General features: G+C 38.3%; 1 protein-coding gene across 21 annotated transcripts in view; it reads right to left on the reverse strand.

The window, feature by feature from the left end:
* The window catches only part of MARK3 (microtubule affinity regulating kinase 3), a 65,274-nt gene that overhangs the window by 8,179 nt on the left and 38,166 nt on the right, over nucleotides 1-18,929 (reverse strand). For 11 of the 21 annotated variants that reach the window (XM_082318721.1, XM_082318724.1, XM_082318723.1 and 8 more), the window contains 8 exons: nucleotides 18,530-18,629; nucleotides 18,128-18,240; nucleotides 17,188-17,341; nucleotides 15,224-15,441; nucleotides 9,754-9,857; nucleotides 4,800-4,964; nucleotides 3,816-4,073; nucleotides 1,414-1,440 (listed from right to left, as the gene is read on the reverse strand). In XM_082318721.1, the coding sequence (XP_082174847.1) occupies nucleotides 1,414-1,440; nucleotides 3,816-4,073; nucleotides 4,800-4,964; nucleotides 9,754-9,857; nucleotides 15,224-15,441; nucleotides 17,188-17,341; nucleotides 18,128-18,240; nucleotides 18,530-18,629 (1,139 nt within the window). The remainder of the gene's footprint in view (nucleotides 1-1,413; nucleotides 1,441-3,815; nucleotides 4,074-4,799; nucleotides 4,965-9,753; nucleotides 9,858-15,223; nucleotides 15,442-17,187; nucleotides 17,342-18,127; nucleotides 18,241-18,529; nucleotides 18,630-18,929) is intronic. The other 10 variants (XM_082318720.1, XM_082318712.1, XM_082318715.1 and 7 more) reach the window with 6 other exon arrangements.

The following is an 18,929-nucleotide window of genomic DNA, read 5'->3' on the forward strand; positions in this document are numbered from 1 at the left end:
TTTCTTCAGAGCAGCAGAGTAACAAACTTATATGCATCCAGTTGTGGAGGTTGCACAGAGCACAATCCTTTGTTTTACAAGGAACGTGACCACAGGGAGACGAAAGCTCCTTCTCACAAAGTGGCATGCACCCCACAGCTCATGATGCACGCTGGGTTAAAACTATTGCCGCTGCATAGTTTCATCTGTATACCGTGTTGGATGGTTTCTTTCCTTAACTAACGGTTGGTGCATGTTCCTTTTCTCAAGTCAGCTGTGACAATGCCAGACAACCCAACCAACACCAGTTCTAAACATAGGCATGTCTGGAAGAGCCCTGCTCATTATTACTGTGGCATGGAATTTATTCATTTAATCGGGTAGGGTACCTTTAGACTCAGATTGTACAGAATAAACCCAAATTTAGGCAGCAATTTTCGTATCTCAGGCCTCCTTAATTTAAGTATTTCCTTGAAATGGTCTGACAAACTTCAAATTACAGTCACATGCATAGCCTTGCATTTTAAAAGTTAAAACAGATGTCTGGTTTTTGGCCCTGTCTCCTTATTTTTGATCAGTAGTTGGAAATTGAAAGTCCCACCCTTTAAGAAGCTCCAAGATATGATACAACTAAACAGAGTATTACAAAATTCTACTGGAAAATTTACCTGCGGATCAAAATTGTATAACCAACTTTCACGAGTCATAATGGATTAACAAGATATATAGCAGCTTGATTCATTCCCAAATTGTAAAACTGAATTAAATCCTTTGGGCTTGAAATGTGAATCAAACTTCCAAGCTTTTCCCTTTTGCTAATAAATCTGCACAGATGTTACACTTTTTGTTTACAACTGAAGTGCTCTATTTGCACTTCAGTTGCAATTCACTTCAGCAAATGCATCCCATTTTAAAATACACAGCCATTGCATCTTCATTCAATCTTCTGTAAAAAACTGTTAGATTCACAACTATGCTCAGTTTGCTTTCTATTCTATCAACTGCAGACAACAATTTGAACTGATTTTTTTTGAAGTATCATAAAACAAAGAGAGAATGTAAATTTAGCATCACTTACCTTTATTTGCTTGTAACCTTATGTTTTGTTTATACTTTCATCATTGTTATCAAACACCTCATTCTTCAAACATAAGCATGCTAAGTGTATTAGTACAGAGAACAGAATTACTTTGGTACTACCAACTCTATCAAAGAAAGAAGAATTCACAAGGCATGCTTAGCATCTTGTTATACAGGTGCCACAGATTCTTAAGTATCATCATGAGTTAATGGATTTATTCTATGCTTTCCTCTCAAGAAAGAAAGTATTTAGTTCTCAGCAGAAAGTTTAGTTTTCAGAAAACCAAGGCTAGAAAGCCAAATCTGTTGTTAATTGCAGGAGCCACTTTTTTTTTAAATATAAATAAATCCTACCTTTTGATAAACCTGAATGACATGTTTCTAAAAGAAATTAAGCCAAAATAATAATTAACAAAAAGGTTTGTACAAAATAAATTGAAAAAGCCATTTAGAGCGAAACATGCAAAAAGACTCATTTAAAACGCACAATGAAATTACACTTCAATACATTCTGAGATTAGGCAGATGATTTAAGGTCTGAAGAGTCAAACTCTTTGCATTGCGACTTCCAAACTTAATTTTTCTGGGAAACATGCCACCAGTAGTTATTATGAATTAAAAAAACATACTGGTGTCAAAACACTTTAAAACTCATAATCTGCAAGGCCACATAAAAATATGTTTGGATTTTCTTCATGTATTTCAAATAGAAAGCAAACATCCGTAACTCTACTATAATTAGATCTTGAGTATCTTCAGAGTTAGGTTTCTTCCTTCCTTCATAACATTAGGTCAGCCACGTTGTGCCAAAAACTGCCTTAAATATTTCATTTAGTGGCAGAAGCTGTAACAATTGCCTACACCAGAACATAAGTAGTTCATAATCAAAAGGATTCTGATCCCCCATAAAGAATGCTAGAATAAATTAACAGGTTTTAAGGTTTTTTTAATTTATTTAAAGAGAAGAAACATAACCACGTCATTTGATGGCACTATCCACCTCCTTAGTAGTTTGTACAGCACCTAGTGTAACAGAGCCCCAACCTAAGAGGTCCTCCAAGTGCAAACTCAAGCATCTGCAACAGCGCTATTGTGTTACAACTGCACGTTATTTCATCAAGTCCAGATGGAATTTAAACTATTGCCAAGAGTAGCAGGGAGAAACTTCTTCAAGAAAACCACACTGCACTGCAAAAGCTGAAACTCGGAGGTAATGACAGAAGTTTGAATGCTGCCTGAACACCCGAGTGACACACAATGCTAAATAGTATGTTCCAGCAGCACAAGTGAAAAGCTTGCATGTTCACAGTTTGAGCTCCACGTTTGGAACGTCAGATGGAAAATTAAGTAAGGATATTACAAACAAAAGTACAGAAAGATGTGCCAAAAGGATGTCTTTGATTAAGACTTCACTTGACAAAAAGCAGATGATTTAATTATAAAAAAAAAAAAATCAAATTAATCCTTTATCTCTCTCTCTCTCTCTCCAGAAAAAGAAGAAAAACAACAGCCACCAGGGAAGTGTTAGCTGGCAGAGAGCTGAGCAGGGTAAAACATTTACCAAACGCTAGGCTGTCACGTTTTCATTTTTCACAGAAACAACTTCTACATTTTTAAAGAAATTCATTCTCTAAATTGACATCAGCCAGTTGTGAAAAACTGGAGTTTGGCTTAACATTATTTTGTAGGAATAAGAGACTATGAAGAGGACGCTGAGAGGGGGGCACGTATAGTCACAGAACAGACAGGAAGGAAATGGTTTGGTGCTGATGTGATATAAACCTAAAACAAAAGCAAGCGGGCCAAGATCAGAATGATATATTCCAAAAAGTTTCACATGATGAGGAAGGTAAAAGCATGGAAATTATCTTAAGGCAAAGATAAACAAACCCTCACTTCTGCAAACACAAGCTGTGGATATCAAAGTGGTCTGAAGTATGCGGTATGTGAAGCAACAGGTTTTAAATATAGAAGGAAAATAGGTGGTTTTCAATTTTAGGGTTTGTAGGAACTAATTTAAATTGTACGTGGATTTGCAACTAGAAGACCAATTAGAATAAAAACTGTTAGTGCAGGAACAACACCTGCTTAAGCTAGACTTTGGCCAGACCAACACACCTGCACACCAAAACCAGAATCTGCACATGAACTAAAGGTCAAAATAGGAGTAAGTTTTTCAAGGTTTGGCCAGACTCCTGCCTAGACTGAAACCACAGTACTGCCTTACTTTAATATGACCTATACTAGCACTACTGCCAAAAGAAGCTTTAGTCTCCTGCCCCTACCCCTTCACCTCTGATATTTCCATTCACGTGTTGCCAGCAAGGGTTTTCTGAAAATATTAATAGCATAAGTGATTGAGAAACACAACCTGAGCTTCTAATACTACATTAAATATCAAGACTGGGATCCTAGTTTATGTTGTCTACTGACAGACCATGCAGTCAGTGAGCAGCTTTTGAACTGAGCTGAAACCTTTCAGCTCTGCAGCATTTGTACCTCAGACATAAGGACAACGAGCAGAGAAAAATCAACATGGACCAAGCTGTCTCACTTTTTATCCCATTTGATTCAACTGCTAAGAACAAATGGCTTCTGTAAGCAAAAAGAACTATGAAAAAATCATAAGCCAAGTTGCAGAAATAGTTAAGCCATTAATCAGAGAATGTGGACAAAACAACCTAAGCAATGAACTACTAGGTATGTATTTTTCCCGATAAAAAGGAAATGTTGCATTACCATTTTAGGAGGCTTACCTTCTTGTTAGTTTTGAAGTTAGTTTACTAAATAGATTAGTGGAACCCCTGGTTCGAGTCTGTGAGAGTGGCGTTGCTTCATGGGACAGACTGGGGGAGGCTGGCGGTCCGTTGTAGGTAGCAGTACGTCGCTCTCTGAGCTGGCCGTGGAAAGTGCTCCGACTAGCCGTTCCTCTGGGGAAACGAATACGATCAGGTGTGGTGGCACTGCTAATGCTGTGAGTTGAAGCAACAGGAGTTCTTTGATCGGGAATAGTGCTAGAGCAGAAAACAAGAAACAATGCTAGAACTTCTTTACAGAAGCACTACGGTTCTGCAGGAAACACAAAACACTACATTCTACAGTAAAGCAAAAGCAGACACTTTTATATAGGCCAGGGTTGGAAATATCAACATTATTACAGCACTGTATGGAATCAAAACTTGTAAGAAGTTAGGATTAAAAGGCTGCCGAAACAGAAACCTACATAGGCAGAAAAATGCATCAGGAGTATCCTGGAAAAGACCAGATAAACTAGGCATACAATGTTTCACTGAGAAGACTGATAAAAGAATAGATGAGTAAAGTTTCCTCCCAGGAAAGAGAAGCAATAGGCAACTTTAGTGTCTCTCCCTGCACATTCTATATATACATCTTTGAAAATCTTCCTAATTTGAAAGTATCCTACACAAAATTCTCTACAAGCGAACCACTCCAAGTAGTGAAGTCCTTCAGGATACACAGTTAAAGTCTCCCACAAACTTTGACAATATGGAATGTCCAATACTCCTAACACTAGGGAAAAAAATAAGGTTCATTATTGCAGGATTATGTCACAGACAGCCTGACACACCACAAGACAAATGTAAACAAGACTAAAAAAAATGAGGAAACACACATCTTGTGGGCAATATATACTAGAACAATCTAGGACTAAAATTCCACAGCACAAAGTTAAGAAGCAGTGGGTATAAGTTAGTTTCACAACGATTTCAGGTTCTTACATAGGCCTGAAGTTATCTGCGCCATTGTCTATTGGAGGCAACATCATCTTCGTGTGCACAGAGGCTGACATGGACATCGACTTCTGATGTCGCAGCCGAACACTGGAGAAGGATGTAGTACAAACTGAAGCAGGGCTAGCTGCGTAAGCGAACATTTCTGTCAGGCTGTGAGGGGGTTTGGGTTCAGGCAGAGGCAGAAAGAAGAGCATGATGGACCAACAACAAACTACTGCATAGAAAAAAAAGCAAAACTTTTCCTTCTATTAACTGATTTATCAAAAACACGAACTCTAACAGCCCTCTTCTATGTAAACAGCAGCAACTACCCTACACTCCCCTTAAAAAACATCCTTACTATAGCACTTGACATCTATGAAGTGATCATTCTCTTACCATTAGCATTAGTTTGCGGTGATACCCTCCTTGACGTACAGAACCCGAATAACCCAGCGTTCTGTGCCAAAGCACTAGTATAAACCACTGATGTATTTTGTATTAGTCTTAACATTAAAAAAATGCATTAAAAACCCCACCAACTGCACTTTCCAAAAGACTGATGACAGTTCCATTACCACAGTGAAATACATTATTTTCAGAATGTCTCTGTGTTAAAAGAAATCAATGTAAGTTGGGCAAGCTGTCAAATCTTAATCTACATCTGGTAACTGAGGGACTTCACAGGCACAATCAAAACCAACAGTATCATGATCTTTAACAAGTCCATGGAGGCCCAAACAAAAAGGCTACTATTAATCAACCTGCACATGTATGAGGCAATGAATAACACTTGGTGTCCTCTGAAGGAAGAGGTATGACTGTTGAAGAGCATCTCGTATTGCTTGGCCATGAACCTTAAATTCTCCAAATTACCATTCAGGCTTTGAAGGAATGGTCTACAGTGCTGTCTTAGCAGAATGGCCAGTAAGCTGCCAGCTGTATAATATGTTAAAACAGGAGCATGAAATCTGTTTGTTTCTTTGGACCAAAATACTCATTGCAGCCTTCACATTATCTAGTAATGATAAGGATGGGAGAAAACTTGAGAGGCCACAAGATGTATTGGGCCTTTCCGGCTACAACATCATAAAACACTCATCTTAAGTTTGCTTTAAAAGTAAGGCAATTGTAATTCAGAAATATTGTTCGAGGTTAAGAAATCAGTAATTGTCAGCGACAGCTTCACGACACTGCATGTTCACTTCCAAGTTAGTTCATGGCTACACATACTGAAGTTCAAGTCCTGTTACCCCATTCTGGTGTGTCAGACTGTGGAGAGGAGAACGCTAGTCCAGCTACAAGTATCAGCTGATGCATTTCTCAGGCTTAGCTCTCAAAGCACTAGGAGAAAACACCTCACAGCTCAGACATCAGAACAAATGGCTGAAATGGTTAGCAAAATCTACTTTTTTGGTTTGTTTTTAACTTTTCAGAATCTAGAAAACTTCATCCGAGTCATGCATGCATCTCTTTACAATGCCGAATCCAGCAGGGTGCCGACTACACCCACTACTGCAACGAAGCCTGCAACACAGCCCAGCTTTTACATTACCCCAGGGCATTAAGAAATTGTAAGGAAATGAACATTCATCTCAAAAGCAATACCCCGAAGTCAAGTAATCCCCAAACAATTGGCCACTAGCCTCTCAAGCACTTCTAGCTCCTTTCCTCTCAATTTGTTGCAAAAGATAAAGCAGAAAGAATCTAGTTTTACAACATGTTAGACCCAAGTTTTATTTGGTCACCTGCCTCCAAAGATGTGACAGCTAAAGGTGTCAATAAGGTACCAGGACACATATTAAAGCATTTCTATTTCTTCCTCTGAAGCTTTGCTAGAAATCAGCTTCCTTGGATTCCCAGCCTGGGAACACAGAAACAGCGAGCTAACATTCACCAATTAGTGCCAAGGCTTATTAAAAATCTGAGGCTGTTGTAAATCATTTGCGTTACAAATGATTTAAAGCAATTGCCTATCATTATGAAGAGTGTTTCATGAGTCCCCAAGTGCGTTAATTAATGCTCAGGCTTTGGAGGAAAGCCAACAGAGTCCTCGCCAGCAGAATGTCTGTGTCAGCCACACAATGTGTTAAAGCAGGGATGTGAGACTTAAAAACCCTTTGCTTCTACCAGTCTGGCACGGGGTCTTCAAGACTGCTTTCTCCAACATCAAGTCCAGTAGCTGACTATCGATTCTTCAAAGTTTCCATACCTTCAGAAACAGTGCCTTCTCAGAATTCAATGTACCAGATAAAAACAGAACAGGCAACATTTTACCACTTTCTCTACAGAAAGAAGAGAGACTTTAAATGTGCACACCTTGCCTTTTAAGGCAAGTCTCCCAAGTTTTCACTGGGTCACAGTTAGTATCTGACTGGCTATGGAAAATCTAAAATCCAATCTGTAACAAATCATTTATAATAACTGCTCCTGCCTTTAACACTTGCCACCAATAGACATTTCAAAAGCACAGAAAACATTTTTAACAAAACTTTGGCTTTATACAAAGCCCAGGTTCTACTTCAGATCTTGCTTCACAGAAGAAAACACACTAGAAATCTAAAGGTACCAATCTAAAGGTACTTTCTGCCAAGTTGAGAGTACAATACTATTAGAGATACTATAGAAACATCTGAAGGCAGGCAAAATTCATTCTGAAGAGCCAGTCCTGTCAATAGCCATGTTTATTCAGCCTGCATTAAAGGTCCCTGCATTTCACGTGATCAGTCAAGCCTTTGCCCAGTTACAGCAACAAAATATATTCAGACATAAATTCTGAACTCTGTGCCAAATCACAGTAATTCTGAAACTGTGCCAAAATGAATGTGCAGTTTAGTGTTGAGGCATTTCAGACAATGAGAAGTCTCAAATTGTAAAACAGCAATGCATTCTCATTATCTTTTCTTGTTTTAACCCTCTATAAAGAGTAATGAAAGTAGTAATTAAAAATACACAATAAAAGCTATGAATATTTTTTTTCCCTGACAATGAAAATATAAATGCTCAGACATTTCAAATGACCCAAATAGGGCTAAAGTTTGCAGGATAAGCAAATGATGTTTGGATACCGTATTGACAATAAAAGGTAAATTACACAAGGATAACCAATTATGGATATAAAATAAAATTAATATAGTTGACAAGTACTACTCAATGTTAACTTTGAGCTTAACATCCATATGTGACAAACCAGAAAGACAGCAGTTTGCCGAGAAACTCAAAGCTGGTGAAAAATAAATAACAACTTCAAAACACAGCTCCTTAGGAGTATGAAGTTACTCCTAAATTAAGGGGACATCTGAAACTCAAGCATTCCTAGTAAACAATATCTAATAACTTTTAAAAATGTAATAAAGAAATTGTAGACAAAATATTGCAAAGATACTAGTTTAAAGATAAACAAAAATGTTTTTAAACCAAGAAATCAGGTAATCAAATCTGATCAAAACTGATTTGGACAGGAAGATTCATTTTTCAAAGAGTTTGGAAAGAAAAAAGCTATTAACATATCAAATCAAAGAAAGGATGGTGAGCTTTAATCTAAACAAACTTGGTAACATTAACAAGGACTAACCAATGAAGGCTGAGACAGACACACTAAGAGACAGTACCAAATAGCTGTGCTGTACTTCACAAGACAGTTGACTGCAGGCCCAGCTGGCCAGCTAGACTTTTGGCACTCTTCAAACTTATACTTGACTTTTGCCTTAATCACTTTCGGTTTGCAGAAAGCTAGAAGGAAGAGACAGGGTCAAAATCATGTTCTTTTGTCCCTAGGCTCCAGGGGTCAAACAAGGGACAGACAGACTTTCCATTCAACATCACAACTTCACCACTCTTCCTTATAAACTGCCAAAAGGAAGGGGAAAAATTCTGTGCAAAAAATGGCACATCTCTCACCAACGTGAGCTAGAAGAAAAGTATTTTCTTCCCACCCTTTACAATATATCATAAAATTAGGAAGAGGCAGAGAAAATTGGGAAGAGTGGGAGAGAGGTACACATTCCTCCAAGCTTAAGCATTTTTATTAAGTACGAGCTATCTGGGTGCTCTCCTGGCGCCGGTCAACTACTTAATTGTTACCAGCTTTTGAGACCAGTAAAATTCTGTGAAGAACAGTTGGTTGGAACTTAAAGCACCTCAGCCAGCCAGGAAATTTGGTGGTATTCTTCACATGTTACTCTATACCTAATGTCTACGTTCACTATTATATTTATTTTCTACAGTTCTCCTCAGTCCTTGGTACACAGGGAAGGATGGGAATAGATGTGGCTATGGTGCTAACACATGAACTGGTTAACTTGAATTCCATTGCATGCTCCAGTCAGGCTTTCATTCAGTCAAGTAAGAGGAAACCTGTTATTTCTCTGACTGTTTTCACTCAGAATATGGAGATACCAGTGCTTCCCTTCTCAAGATGAGTTCTGAAAATACTGGGAAGCAATTAGACTACAAGGATATCAGTAATGAACATTATTAGTCCAAGACAATGGCCTATCACTGTTTCATCTTTGCTCAGAAAAAACTGACTTTCTCCCTGAAACTTTGTAGAAAAAACAGTATTCCAAATAAACCCAACAAAGTACAGTTTAGAGTGAAGTGTAAAAAGAGAATGGCCCAAGAGAGATGGACTTTGTAGTCTGACACTAAACAAGCCTCTTCTGCAAGCATATGTTATTTGGCCACAGGAGTTAACTGATTTAAGATGAAGGCTGTACAAATATGACATTTATTAAACCAGAAATTAGGATCTTCCTTTTACATTCTAAGTATAAAGACTGTATGAATTAAGCATAGAAAAAAAACCCCAACATACTTACAGGTGCTTCATAACCGGAGATCTGTACTCACCTTTCATTAAGAATTACACTAGAGTATTACTGATTTTTAAATCAGGCATTACAATTTTTTGGAAATGTGAAGACAAGGGACATACACCATAGGAAGACATTTCATATACCTGTTCTCCTTGCCATTTTGTATCACTGAATGCCTATCAGCAGTGGTTCTTTCACTACAAACATATGTGTTGCGCCGTGTCATTGCTCCGGGGGCAGTATTATTCTACAATTAAAAAACATAGGCTTGTTATTCTCCACAAAAGGCTTTTCTGGGGTTAAGTCTACATATAATTGAAGGCTGTTTTACTTCATCCTAGTTCTACACAGTTTTAAAACTTACAATAATTAAATAAGTTAATATACGAACACCTTTCAGTATTTTTAAGGAATAATGCAATCTCTAAGAAGTTGTTCTTGTATTTCATGTTGATAGCTCAAAATTAATATTGCTTGAAGTTTTTAATTACCAATGTTCTGAATTACAAATTACCAGCATGTATAGCATTCATCTACATCTGGATAGCCTATGTCTTTACATCCTATTTTTGAAATACTTTACCACTTATAGATTGTAGAATTTTCCTTTAAGTTAAAATCATACCCTTAAACAAGATAGGAAAAGCAAAGACTTAAGAAACAAATGTGGTAAAATGTGGTAAAATTCAGTGGGAAGGTAAACATGGAGTTTCAAATATTAAAATACGATAAAACATTAGACAAGTTTTAAAAACAGGGAAGAATAAGTGAAATTAAGTAGACAAATTGCAGAGAATTTTAATAAGACATTTTTAAAAATATACATTTAAATACAAGCATAATACATTGAGGACAAGAGAGCCAGGGGAACTTAAACTACAGACCTTACTTAAGAGGGGAGAAAAGAAATAGAATTACTTTGCCTCTGTCTTTACAGAGAAAGAGGGTGGAGATATGCCCAAGTTGGCGGTCAATTTTCCAGGAACGACTGAGAAGCTAGGTAATTCACAGATAACAGAATTATAAAAAGTTAGATGCAATTACTGTAGGAAAAGCATGGTGGTCCAGGTAAACATGCACCCCCAGGTTGTAGAGGAAGTAAGAGCCGGCAAGCCTTGTATTTTTTCTCCCCACCCCAAGAACATAACACAGGAAACCGCATATGGTTGGAAAGTGGAAAAAACTTTTTAAAATTTTCTTTAAAGAAAAGGATCATGGGGAAAAGCAGGAAGCAAAATAGGCTATTAACCTTAAACATCACTGCTGGGGAAAGTCTTGGAGGAGGCTAGCTTAAGGGAATGACTGGTCAGCACCTGGATAAGCACATGTTGAGTAAGGATGGCCACTAAGAATCAGGCAGGGGACTTCATGCTCAACTAACCTTTTGGAGTTCTTTGAAGAATTACTGCTATGATAGACAAGGGAAATTCAGTGGATTCTTAAAATAGCATTAAGAAAAGGTTTCACATAAATGGTCACAGTAGAGAATTGTGGGAAGGAGGATAAAAGAAAAGGAAGGAAAAAACAGTTCAAGCACAAAAGGAGAGTAGCCAAACCTTTTTTTGTTTCCGAACCTGAAATAAAACTGTTTAAGTGGAGTATCCTCAATAACCAGCAAAAGCTCCTCCAGTGCCTTAAGGCAAAATATTTGCTATACAGGGAGTCTCAAGCAACACAATCCCTGAGCTGCAGATTTAACCATGAAGCCATCTTGTCTGTTTAAAAGACTGCTGACGTTACACATCTTTACGTGAATGGACAAATAAAAATGAAAAAGTGAACTGCGCAACCTCCTGGTGTTAAGAAGTACAAAGAGTATAAAGAGTATATTAGATTAGCGGAACTACTAATTAAATCATAAGATGTATGTAGTTGTCTCAAGGGTTCCCAAGTATTCTTCACTGCATATTCCTTAGGGATAGGCATGTGCCAAGCATCAGCAGAAGTCCCCCTGGCCCTTTCCTTGTACTTTATTCCTTACACATCCCTCTTCTTTAAATCTGCTTATTTTTAAAAATACATTGATTCTTCTACTTTCCTCTGACATTTGCCATTGTGCAAACTACCCTCCCTTTTCTAAACTTGCTAGCAATGAAAGCTGTGCACCCAGAGTGAAGTTTTGTTTATATGGTCATGAGGCCATGCTGTGCAAGATGCTTTGTGAAGCCCTTGCAAACCAAATGGTACATTAAACTATTAAATATTAATATTTGTATATAATTTTGTCCTGCATTCCTGAACATATTAGAAAACGAAGCACCTAGAATATCCGACAGTGTTTGTCTCGTGGGAAATATGCACAATAATGGGCGGCTTCCTTCTTTCCACCTGCTCCCTTAGAACATTTTTTTCCCTTGAGCAGACACCACATAACCTTAAAATGTACTGTGATGCTGCACATCTAGAAAGTCAAGACAGCAATCTCTGTGCTGGATCAAACTTTAAAGATTATGTGCTTTCAGGGAGTGAACAAGTTTTGGTATTCATATCTGAAATCAGAGAACTCTAAACATGCACTTTCCCAGCTCTTTTTCTGGAATACAAAGACAGAAGGATCAGTATCCATTTTTTTTTGTTTTTCTCAGATTTCAGAGGTTGCGAGAGGAGACTGAAGCATTTCAAGCTTTCAAATTTCAGTTTCAGCAAGAATACAGTTTTGGTATTGGGGCCCTTACACTTTTTACTGTATGACCTCCTTCCATGATTCATCTAGGAAGCTCCTCAGCTACGACATTTTTGTTCAGCCAGTCTACGGACCATTAATCTCTGGACATGGCTAAGTTGCACAGGTGCACACCACAGGAAGCCTGAAACTGGTGTCAACAGCACCATGCTTCCTGACGGAATGACAACCCCAAGGGTTAGCTGCATAAGTTCATCCGCATGGCATCGTCTGCCTTCTTTGCAGACGTGTTCAGACTTCTGAGCATATGCACAAGGTCCAATCACAGCAGAAAGGATGAATTTGTGGTACAGAGTCCTCCTCTTTAGGACCTAGAATCTTGTGCCCGCTGCTTAGGCAGGTTATTTTCCCATTAAGAGACACCAAGGCGAGGACTGATGAAAAACTTCCAAAGAAATCAGCTTCTGGCTTACAATAATGAACCAATCTATTTACTTTAGAGCACTAGTATGTTTTTTGGTCCTAGATGATTTTCCAAACATACCATCTATTCTCCTCTTCCAGTTTTCTTAAAGCTATATTAAGGGCTCTGGGACAGCCTTATTACAAGCATTGAGGAAAAATCCAAAGCTGTGAGTAATAAACAAGGAGTTATTAGTTGCTGCTAACTATGCAACCCCTGTAGCAGGTTTTCGTTATTAATTTAGTATTTGCCCAATGAACCTGAAGATTTTTCACGTGCACTTGTTCAGCTTGCAGAACTATTTCTTTTGCAAGAGTTTAAATGCTCTGTCAACTTCAGAAGTACAGCTTGGAGCCCCTTGCTCCAACCCCAGACTTACCTATCTGCTCTACAAGCACAACTCTTATCCTTAAGTGCATGCTTGTAAGCTTTGTAATTTAGTAAGAGCAGCACACAACTGGCTAAGGGTCTCCAGCAAGGACCAGTTCTACTACTTTTGCTGTATCTGTCAAAGTAATAATTGTTTTTAAACAGTATTTTTCTGTCTCTTCAGTGATCTTCTCATCATATTACTGATTTTAGGACTAAAGTGCTCAGTGAGAACACAAACACTCTCCACCTCAAACTTTTTTCAGTTTCAGGACAACATGGTAACTCCAACATTCTTTTTTTACCTTCTAGATGCATGCAAATACCATAAGAAGTGGAACTCCCTAATCAGTTCCAGGAATTACGTAAAAAGTCAGTGTTTCCCTCCATCCCCAACAGCTAGAAAGCAAAAGACTAATCGCTGGGACGGGAGGGGGAAGAGAGTTTGCACAGTCTGACATGGAAAGCTATAAAACAGAGACAATTTTAAACACTACTTAATTAAGTGACACTGTCAGTCTGATTCCATGTTCACCACCTTGTACCACTGCTTGTAAAAGATCAGCTGGATCAGCTGCACGCTGAAATCAGAAGAGAGAAGTATCGTATGGTTATGAGCTGAAATTTTATTTCAGCTACAGTAGTACAAAATTTGAAATAAGACTACTGGATTTGAGAGTGGTGTAGCACAGCACATCAAAATACTAAAGACACTAAAAGTAAAATATGTTGTAACTATGATGCAAAGCTCTTGAATAAGGCATTACACAATGCTGAGTGAAGTCCAATGTAGGACAAAACTGATTTAATTATCCTACCATTTTGAGACTCAGTAGCTAAGGATTGTCATGTAAGAAGAAACAAAATCTGAATGGTTTCTGGACTGATCAAAAACCAAGAAGGGAAAGGGCAGGGGACCACAAAAATAAAAAAAAGGGTCCCCCAAAATCATGAGCTCTTGTTCATATTTATGAATAACAGATGCTGCAGTAGAAGACGTGTCTTTCCAAGGAATCTGTTTGACTGAAATCCTCCAGCCAAGTCACTATCAGCCACTGAGCCAACTGACAATGCAGAGCCAATAAAGTAAAACAAATCTTATTTTACTGCTTTTGCTTCAGATTGTCAAAAAGCTGTAAGCTCAGGAAGTTCTGTTCTCATTTGTTTTAAGTAACGGTGCTGAGTATATGAGCAAATATGACAGCTTTGTGGGGTAGAGTTTAAAAAAAAAAACAAAACACCAAAAAAACCCAAAAAACCCACTCCATTGCAAGTTGAATAAAGGACTGGGAAGTTATTTCTTCTGAAAAGAAGGAAGTTTTTCAATACAAAATCCCAAAGTTTTAGAAATCAAATGTTACAAGACTCAAGAGTATATGAACAATATACTATACGCAATTATATGAAAACAGATTTCCAGCTTTGCCTCAGAGGGAGGCACCACGAGTATACAAGTTAAAGCCGAACTGAATAAAGGATTTTCTTTCTTTTGGCTCACTGCCTAGCGCTCGACCCTGTAAGTTGACTAGTTACACACCTTAGAGCGGTTTGTTGTTGCTGTTGGAGTTCAGGGGTGGATGGGGGAAGCCCACAAGGACAAAAGCCAGGCACACTGCTTTCAAACACAGGTTGAAATACACCTTTGAATAGTTTTTAGAGCTACATTTGTTCGATAATCTTAATATATGTAACTATGACTTGGAATAGCCTGTTTGAGGACAAAGATTAGGTGGTTCCTTAAACATGTGAAACTATAAAATGGGATGATACAAATAGAGATTTCATTCTTCTGTACAAAACGCCACAGAAGAGAAGTTGGTGATAGCAGAAATAACTCATATGAAATTTCAGGAGACAGCCTTTGAGTTCAGTTTCTTCTTTTTTTTTAATTTTTTTTTAATACCCAAATTATGTCTGTTCACTAACAGCTGCTAGTGCTAATTATTAATACCTACTAACTACTTCAAGAATATTAACAGGTAACTTGAGTAGCTCACTGATGCAGGGGAAAAAAAAAAAAGGCAAGAGTATGAGATACGTACATTTACTCTTGATGAATGAAAAGTAAAACCAACACCACTGATAAATCACAGGTTCAACACTTTTTCCACCGCTTGAAAACATTTCACAGTTTTGATAAATAAGCACTTCTACTTACACTAGGAACAGCCGAACTTTTCTTACGTTCAGGAATATCAGCCTTATTGGGATTGCTGGCATTTCCAAGCATGGGACTAGCTGGTGCAATTCCTCTTCCTCCAACAGCACTACTGCTGGATTTTCTTGACTGAATTCCTTCCTCTTTGAGGTCACTGTCTGTAGTACTAGTCTGGCTTCTTTTGGGATATGCCACTACTGAGGGGATGGAGGGTCCAGCTTGAAAAACAAAAGAAACAGAAAAAGGATTTTTCTTCTCGGAAGTCCGCTAGCTATTCTTCCCTGCAATGGAAATGTATTCACACACGAGAATCAAAACAATTAACACTGGAAATCAGAGTTGCAAAAGGGTAATTATTTAAATTATTGAAATATACATATTTCGGATGACAGTAAAATTTTGTGAAAAACAAAACACTTTCCAAATGTTTCTTTTTTTTTTTTCTTCCCCCTCTTTAAGGGTGGGGGGGACGGGATGCAGGCGATGACAACACACGGACATGACACCCTGAAGCAAAGCCCCCCATTTTGTAATAAAATCTGACAGATTTGATATTCAAGTCAACTGTAGTAAGGCTTCCCCTTATATCACAAATCAAAAAGATAGGTAACTCTCTTCTGTTTACCTTGCTAAGGACAGGAGAGCCATAATAACAGACAATTATTTGAATTCATTAGGCAAAGATATTACTTGATTTCCATGAAAGAATTACAAATTTAATGGAGTCTTCTGGTGTTTGAGTACTGACACGAGTTTGGCTTGGTAGGAAAAAACCTTTAGAATCTTAACTGATTCTCATTCAAGTCAGAGGACCTTCATTAGCACAAAGCTGGCACATGCTGTTCAAGCCAATTTCTGATAAAATTTGGCTCCTGAGACAGGTACGTGGTGACACAGTCCTGGACCACCAGTGGCACTAAGGGCCGACGGACTGCGCTCCTGAACAGCCCAGAAGCAGCGGCGGTCTGCCACCACCCTCCCTGGGTGTGCCAGGAACACTGAGAACGAGGCCGCCCCTTCAACAGCCCCAAGCTCTCTCTTGCTTTAATAGGTTCCTGGACACCAGGAAAAGCCTGTGGGGATGTCAGGATTGTGTTTTCTGTCGTCTCAATTACACCTCCTCAGAAGAGATACATCAAGATACATCAACTTCGTAGTTACTGTTTTAATAGCAATTAATTAAAAAGTGTATGTATATACACATACATATAAAAATGCATATAAAACATATATAAAAATAAATATATATTAAAAAGCATCATAAAACACAACAACTGTCACCTCAGGAGACTCCCCAAGGGAAACAATCTCTGAATGCACTTGAGGTATTTAAAAATAGACCTAAATATAGACTCCTTTTATGAGTTAGTGTCTGGGCAGGAAGATGTTTAAGATATACAGAAAACCCTAAGCTACTATCCTCCACACTCATTCAGCAGAAGAGTTCTAAGTTTGTCTGAGTCACTGATCTTTAGAAATTTATTTCCTGCAGGACAGTCAAGTGACACTACCCTCAGGAAACAAGAAATATCAGCAAATTGTCATTTCTTCCAAGTTTTAGACACAAGCTGACCTACTAGTGTCAAAAGAAAACAAAAGCTGAACAGACACACAAGAGCATGGAGGAGGAGTGCCGTGCTTTTCATGAAAAAGGGGGTTGCAACATTCTCTTCAATTTGTGTAACAAGACTTTCCCAGCACGGTCAGGAATGCAAGGGATGACACAAGGCAGAATAAGAGAATTAAGTTGGTGTATTCAGCATTCCTCTAGAAGCTGTTTTTGAAGGCTTTGTAAGAAAACCAATTTAAAAAAAAAATTAGTTATTCAGTAAATTATTTAACCACCATGCTGTGAGCTACGCTGCTGTCATCCTCCTTACCTTTGGGGGATGGAGACAAATTCAGAAACCGAACGGAACTGGAAGTCACTATATTCTGCAACACTGAAAATGAGAATTGCTCACCGTGATCACTGTACCGCCGCTGTTTCTGGCTAGAAGATATGCTTCTCTGAACTTTGTGATGAGGAGATTGTCCAGTGCTATTATTAAGATCACTACTTGGCCTAACTTTGGCAAGTGAAAGATTGCTGCTGGAGCTTGAATCACTTGCATCCAACTACAATACAAACGAGAATATTAAAACAAGTTCAGACAAAATAAATTAAACATCCACCACATTATAGGAGCAGTAACAGGGAGGCAGAAGGATGGCTCTGGTACACAGGAAATTTTGTGACAGCAAGGAATTTGCTTAGAGGCCCCAACTTCTCTTAGATGCTTGTGCAACTGTCTTAGGCGAAACTCAGCAGAATTTGCAGCTCCTCAAAGGACAATCAGATGAAGAAAATCCATCTCTACTTTCAGTACTCTATCCTCAGAGCTCTCTAAGATTTTAACAGGAAGAGAGGATACATTTAGTAGAAGACACCACACCAACTCCTCCAGCAGAGGAACCAAGAGCAGCTTACTGATGCTGAGCCCTCTCAGCAGATGGAAAGGTAATCTACAATGCAAGAACTTTTTTAGGTTGTTTGGTCCCGCTCCTTGGTTCTCTTAAAATATTTACAGCTGGCACATTCACACTTGAGCTCCTAGACTAGACAGGACAGTAACTGGCAGTTACTGCCAGTAACAAAGTCCTTCAGAGGAGTAACTGCTGAGCAAGCAGGGTAGTTTTGGGGAGCCTAAAGGCAAGAGTTTACTGACTCAGATCAGGGTGAGAACAAACACAGCATCATTTGGACAGTTGATGCTGATGATTAGAATAATGTGATCTTAAGTGTAATGGACTTTTGTGCAGGACTGCAATGCCTACAGTTACTGACTTAATTTTTGCTTGTAACTTTGCTAACCACACTTTCTGATTCCTTTGTTTCTTTGCATTTGTAAGAATGGTACTTACCTCTGATGATTTCCTTCCTAGCAGTAAGTATGTAGCTGTGATTTCATCATACTTCATTTTACTAAGGGATTCTTGAATTTCTTCTTGAGAATATCCCATTCCTACCATAATATCTAAAAATAAACACAGACTCTGTAAGTAACAAACACTGTGATGTTTAGGCTGGCTGAGTGTTTAAGTTCAAGAGAAAGAATGGAACCTTTAAAGAATTAAACAAAACAATTAAATGTGAGAACATAAGCCTGATGCAGTATCAATATTAAAAGATTAGTTACTTTTTCCAAATGGCAAACAAATACAGAGTGGTGGAAGGGAAAAAAAAAAACAACAAACAAACCAAAAAAACCCCAAAAGCACCCACATCATGCAAACAGTATCATGTTCTGAAAAATACTCGATTACCTATTCTTTTCTGGTCCGAGATGTCTAGTTCTGGTTCAACAAAAGGTTTAAGTTCATCCTCCTCATGCCCTGCATTGATCCACCTGTCCTTCATAATTTGCTATAAAAGGAAGGGTTTTGTTAGTACAATACACTTATCAGCAAAGAAAACAAGCTGTTGAAAGAACAACTCCCCTATCTAGCACACACTAAGGCCTTTTCTAATTTTTCTTTTCCAGAACAGGCCCCAGCACCTACTCAGTTCTGTTTTGCTCCAGTGAGGAGAATCAACAATGCACATCAAGCCAAGCTGCTTCCCAGTCAGCTGTATTCTAGCACATAGCTGAAAGCTAAAAGTCCATAACACAGACCAGGAGCAGTGCGACAACTCTGACAAGCCTAGTAGGTCCAGGCTTGACTA

The sequence above is a fragment of the Platalea leucorodia genome, assembly GCF_965183815.1.
Source record: "Platalea leucorodia genome assembly, chromosome: 7".
Classification (NCBI taxonomy): Eukaryota; Metazoa; Chordata; class Aves; order Pelecaniformes; family Threskiornithidae; genus Platalea; species Platalea leucorodia.